Genomic DNA, 5,941 nt, shown 5'->3' with positions numbered 1-5,941 from the left:
AAAAAAAAAAAAAAACTGCAACATATTAAAGGAATGAAAAGAATGCAAAGAATAAGACATGGCAACCATGAGAAACAATGAGCACCATCGGAAGAAGGAAGAGAGGCGAAAATTTGCTGTGGTAGGACGAAGGCGATGTCCGGCAAAAGCAATGAATGTCATTAGAGGGAGAAGTCTTATGACAAAGGGAAGGAGAATAGGTTCATGCGTTTTGTGTAATGCGTGCTTTGTCAGTGGATGCTTAGGTTTTGAGCGCGTGAAATAGTGATCAAGAAAGTATAGGGAACTAAAAGAGTAGTTATACAATATGTATAATGAGGGTATAGAGATGTTCGATTCAGTAGGATATTAGATGTTTATTATTCCTAATACCCGGATGGTTATTCTGGATAATATGGGTGTATTGTGTTTGAGAAATTAGTAATATTTTATCTTAGATGTTTATTTTTTAACTTATATTACACCAAATAAATAGTCCATTATACAAATATTTCATTAACTTCTTAATAGAACTCTGATTGATTTGGTTGCTAATTTGTTTTGCACTTATAGAATATCAAGATATATAGATAGCTAGCGACCTATTGTGGTGACTGATTTTAGTATATATATATAAATAAATAAATAATTGAAAAGTGAATTTTGATACATTAGAGACAAAAGGTATAATTTATATATATATATATTATTTTTTTCTTTTCTACAAGTTTATATACTAATCATTCTACAAACATTTCATGATAACTAAAAATCTTTAAGAGTAAAATTATAAAAAAAATAATTTATTTAAAATGAAAGTAATATGATTCAGTATAATTTACTTAGATGTGATTACAAAATAATTGAATACTATGTACAGTAAAAAATTGATATTATTGAAGGATAAAATTAAAATTTATTTCTATGTATCATTTTTGTCTCCAACGTTTTCATTCTATTTAAGTCTCTAACGTTTCAAAATCGTCTCAATTATGTCCCACCGTCAATTCTATTAACGGATCCCTAACGGCAGGACAACATTGAGTCAGTTTTCAAACGTTAGGGACTTAAATAGGACGATTGAAACGTTAGGGACAACTTTAAAACTTACCCCAAATGTTGAGGACAAAAACAATACTTTACTCAAAATAATATTTAATAAATTTTAAATATTTTATATTTACTTTATACATTTTATTTTTTATTTATAAAAGCATGTTAGGCAATTTAGGCACCTCAATGAAAGGCACCATAAAACCACCAAAGTCTATATGCACATTAAAAAGCAATCTGTATTTTAACCGTAACTTATATATATATATTTGAACCTTTTTATTTTTTATTTTTTACACTAAGCAATAAAAAAAGTTAAAAACAGCCACCAAATCAAGTCTTCTTGTTAATTGGACTACACTTACATTAGACATGGCAAAGAATAGTTTTATAAGACCATTTTTAGTAGAGAATTTATCTTAGTCTTTATTTATGATCCATATATCATAAAAAATAATTCCATATCAATATTTGTAATATAAACATTAAATAGGAATTCAAAATATTTTCTCTTTCTCTGTTAGGAGAAACTAATTTTAATCTCTATTANTTGGATACTAAATTAGCGTTTGGTGGAGAGACAGAAACGGAAAGACTGAGACTGAGAAACAGAGACTATGAGACAGAGATTGAAATAAATCTCAGTATTCTATTTAGTGCAAAATGGAAGATAGAAATTGAAACAAAAATGAAACTCTAATTTTGTAACACCCTAACTATCAAAACTCACACTTTCGGCTGCGCTACTCTGATAGTTCGGACATTACGACGACTCTTATACTATTTAATACTAAAATATGAGCCTGTTTAAAACTTTAAATCACAATACCGCTCCAAAAAAATATTTTCGTTCGGTAACGTACATCCATACATACAATACAACTTACAAAAACTCTCAAAGAGTATATATATAACTTTACAAGCATTAATCAATACAATTCATATCCCTCTTATAGAAAGTATAAAGGTAAAGGTGAGGAAACAATAAACAATAACTAAAGCAATACAAAACATCACGACAACAACTAGATAAGCTCTTTGTGACTTCTGCGTCCATATCCTAAAATGGAAAATTTGTAGGGGGTGAGAACATCATCCTCGAAAGGGTTCTCACCGTAGGGTTGCAGAATTACTATAATAGGATACGAGAGATAAAATTGTTACAGTGATTGATAACCGTCTTATGTATCTTTTCAAAAACAACGGTTTATTATAAAAGATAAATCTGAAATCTTTTTTGAAAGAGGAACGGTTCAATTCTTAAAAACTCAAAAGCCATTTCAAAAGGTTTATCTAAGCTGAACCAAATTAACCTTTCATGCTTTTCCAAACCAGAAACACCAACCAACATGGCCTTCGACCCAAATCATGATCAACCACGGCCCCAAGCCCAAACAGTCCAACCAACAACCAATCACCACGGTCCAACAGAATCCCAGTCACAAACACAAGTAGGAAAGTTCAAGCACAAATAAACAGTTACTGCAAGTAGAACAATTAGCAGATAATCACAAGTAATCACAAAGACAAACCAAGTACAATATGCACACCCAAACAATGTCACATAGATGCATATGATGCATGCCTGTTCTAGTGGCTGATGATATCATATGTCGGTTATATAGCCATCCCGACAAGTCCTGGTAGCTAACCATTGGACTGTTCCTCTGTCGTGCATCCCCAACTCAAGTTATTCTCGATCATCATCGTGATCATAATCATAATCCATATCCAACATCCTCACTGGTGTATATTCACGGGGGCGAGCTCATCCGGGACTTTCATAGTACCCGGCCACACTTACGACATAGGGTCAGCAGAGTATCGAGTCTCAACCTAGAGCACGTGGTGGCTAGCCACTGCTTTCACCCAGGAAAACTCGTATCTCAGATAGTTAGAAGTGCAAAATCACAATATCAATGTCTCAGCATATATGCATTTATTCTCAGCCATAAATCAATATTCATTTCAGCCATCCGGCTTAAATTCATGACTCATAGTTAGCCATCCAGCTCATAACATATTCCGCAATCAGCCGGAATTCATTATCACACAGCCATTCCGGCTCATAACAAAATAGTACTTCCACCATCCAACATCATCAATTTCATAAAATCAGCATTCAAGCCATAAATCACTTTTTCTCAATTCATTTCACTTTGAAATCAAATTTCAACTCTTTCAGCCTTGGCTTTAAAGATCTCATTTCTCAAATCATCTCAGGCTCATAAGCCACTTTTACTCAAAGTAAGTTTCCTTTTTAAAACAAAGCGACCATCGGCATTCTCTTTCCAAAACTTCCAAAACCATGGCAAGTTAAGGATTTATTTTGAAATATTCACAATCATCCATCCAACAATGGAATTTTATAACAAAGTTTCTTCGACAGAGTCTCAAGTCTTTAGGGAAGGACAACCTATCTCAATTCCTTAAAAACTAATTAAAACTCTTAAAATCATAGATTCTCGGTTCAAGTAAATAAAAGCTGAATTTATTATGAAACCGAGTCATACAAAACCACAAGTTAATACCCAAACCAAAATCAATTCACTTGAAATGGAACCAGTCCATTGAATCAAACTACTTTCAGATTTCTTCTTAAAACCAATTCTCTAACCTCTTCCAAAATATCGCAAACGTAATTATTCTATCAAAAGTCCAATTTCCTTGAAATCACTAAAAGCTTCTTTGAACGAAACCTTTAAGTCTAACCAAAAGCAAAAGCCCTTTTTATATTAAAACCAATATTAGAACATAATACTCTCCTTCAGTGATTCAAATGGTAAAATAGTTCATTTCTAAATAAATCGAACTCGAGACATATAGTTTACTTAAATAAATTAAGCTCGAAAACATAAATATTTTCTTAATAAATCAAATAATACGATTTCCCAAATTCAAACCTTTCCAAATAACTTTTCAAACAAAGTCTAGGAGTTTATAGAAATTTCGACAGCACCTCCCCTAAAACTTGGACTTTTCCACCCGGTTTGGGTCCCAACTAAACCGTTCCACAATCCTTTTCAACAGTCCAAAATCCAAAATCAGTTCAAAAGCAAGCTAAGTCCAGCAGTCATCTCATTTTCATATCTCAAGGAAACCGTTTCAAAATCAAATCGTTATCAACCGATTAAACTCGTTTCCAAAACCTTAAAGAAATAGTTCAGCAACAATTCATTTATCAAAACCAAATCAATTAAAGCAAACCAGGCTGAATCCAAAAGTGTATTCTATTTTTCACATTATCAAGGAAATCAACTCAACTCAAATCAATTCCCAACGGATTAGACTCGATCTCAGATCTTTAACGGAATCAACTTCAAAAATATTCCGTTTCACAAAGTCGCACAACAATCCAGTCAAACAAACATTCATAATCATTCAAGACAACCAAACAATACATAAGACTGATACAATCACCAATATGCATTGCCTCACATCAGTATCCATATGTAATAACTCCAATATATAAAATATAGTTTTCAGAAAACAGCCCCTACCTCGACACGTTGAAACTATAATCCAAACGCCTCTCAGAAATCCTTTCGCCTCGACCCAAAATCAACGGCAGCTTCAAAGCACAGCCCCACACATTTTCACAGCAGCATAAACAGCTCTAAATTACAACAAGCAACCTTAGTTACTAAATCCTAAGAACATTAATATCGTAAAGACTTTAATACACGTACGGGACACTAACGCGGGGCTTTCGAAACATAATTACTTACCGAATTAACACAATGAGGAGCTGCGATTCCGAACCGACCCAGCAACAGCTCCGGTAGCGGCCAGAAGCTCCGGTGGATCAACTATAATAACCACGCAGCATCAAAACCTTCTTGAAATCCAAAAAGACAGAAACCTCAATTAAAACCCTTACCGGTAGAGTTTTCCGGCGACGGCAGAACAGCCAGAAGCTTCGGCGGTGGTCTCAGAAGTCATAGAACGACTCCCGGCGGTCAGAATTGCAGAGACGTAGCTCCCTTCTCCGGCAGCGGCACCTGCGGTAGCCTGAACCCTCTTCTGACTGCGATTCGGCTTACCATCATCAGCAGCGGCGAACTCAGATGGTGGCAGTGGCGATGGCCGTTCCGACGGAGGCAACGCCGGCGACGCGAGCAGCGGCTGGGCACGGTGGTTGAACCCCAGCTCAGCCTCAGAGCTCTCTGTCTCCTCTGTTCCCGAGTTCTCTCTCTCTGACTTTGCCATAAGTGGCGGCGGCTGGCTCTGTGACGAGGATGACGGCGGCGCAGTGAGGGCGACGGCGGCGACGCGACGGCAGCTACTAGACACGGCGCCTTCTCCCTCCCGATTTGGTTCGCGCTCGTCTCTCCCTCTCTCCCCTGGCAACGACGAAGACGGCATGGCTGTAGCGGCTGCGCGACGCGACAGGGACTGGGCGGCTCCTCCAGCATCGCGTTTTCTCCCTCCTCCTCTCGGTGACAGAGGCGCGACTCATGGCTCCGTGGACGGGACGACCATGGCGGCACGGATTGGGTAGCAGCATCAACGCGGCCTCCTTCTTCTCTTCACTTTCTGCTTTGTTTTTCTTCTTCATTGTAGCGTTGCTGCTGCTTCTGGGTCTGTTGCACGCTGCTGCTGGGAGTAAGGAAGAGGGGTTGGGGGTGTGGCGGCTGAGGGATAGGGATTAGGGTTTCATTTTTGATAATTAGAATTAGGGTATTTTAGTAATTTCAAATAAAATTGGGAATAATATAATAATTGAAACCTAAATTAAATCCAACACTAATCATATATAGAAAAATACTATTTGTTCATCAACTTTACAAATTATTTTCAATAAAATGCCCAAATCTAAAAATTAGAAATAATATAATTAATTTCTCTATTTTTCAAAAAAATAATTGTAAAATTAGATAATAAATCTTGATTTATTTCAAATTTAATT

General features: G+C 36.2%; 1 protein-coding gene across 4 annotated transcripts in view; it reads right to left on the bottom strand.

Annotated features, from left to right (window-relative positions):
- LOC110263307 overlaps window positions 1–5,686 on the bottom strand; it is a 14,414-nt gene extending 8,728 nt beyond the window's left edge. For 2 of the 4 annotated variants that reach the window (XM_021104446.1, XM_021104445.1), the window contains exons 1-2: window positions 4,761–5,686; window positions 4,533–4,648 (exon numbers count right to left, since the gene is read on the bottom strand). In XM_021104446.1, coding sequence (XP_020960105.1) covers window positions 4,909–5,397 — 489 coding nt within the window. In that variant the 5' untranslated portion in view covers window positions 5,398–5,686 and the 3' untranslated portion in view covers window positions 4,533–4,648; window positions 4,761–4,908. Of the gene's footprint in view, window positions 1–1,885; window positions 2,093–4,248; window positions 4,649–4,760 lie in introns of those variants that run through there. The other 2 variants (XM_021104443.1, XM_021104444.1) reach the window with 2 other exon arrangements.

This window comes from Arachis ipaensis, chromosome B06 (genome assembly GCF_000816755.2).
Source record: "Arachis ipaensis cultivar K30076 chromosome B06, Araip1.1, whole genome shotgun sequence".
Taxonomy (NCBI): domain Eukaryota; kingdom Viridiplantae; phylum Streptophyta; class Magnoliopsida; order Fabales; family Fabaceae; genus Arachis; species Arachis ipaensis.
The sequence above is the reverse complement of the archived record's forward strand: the minus strand, read 5'-3'. Positions and strand labels throughout refer to the sequence as shown.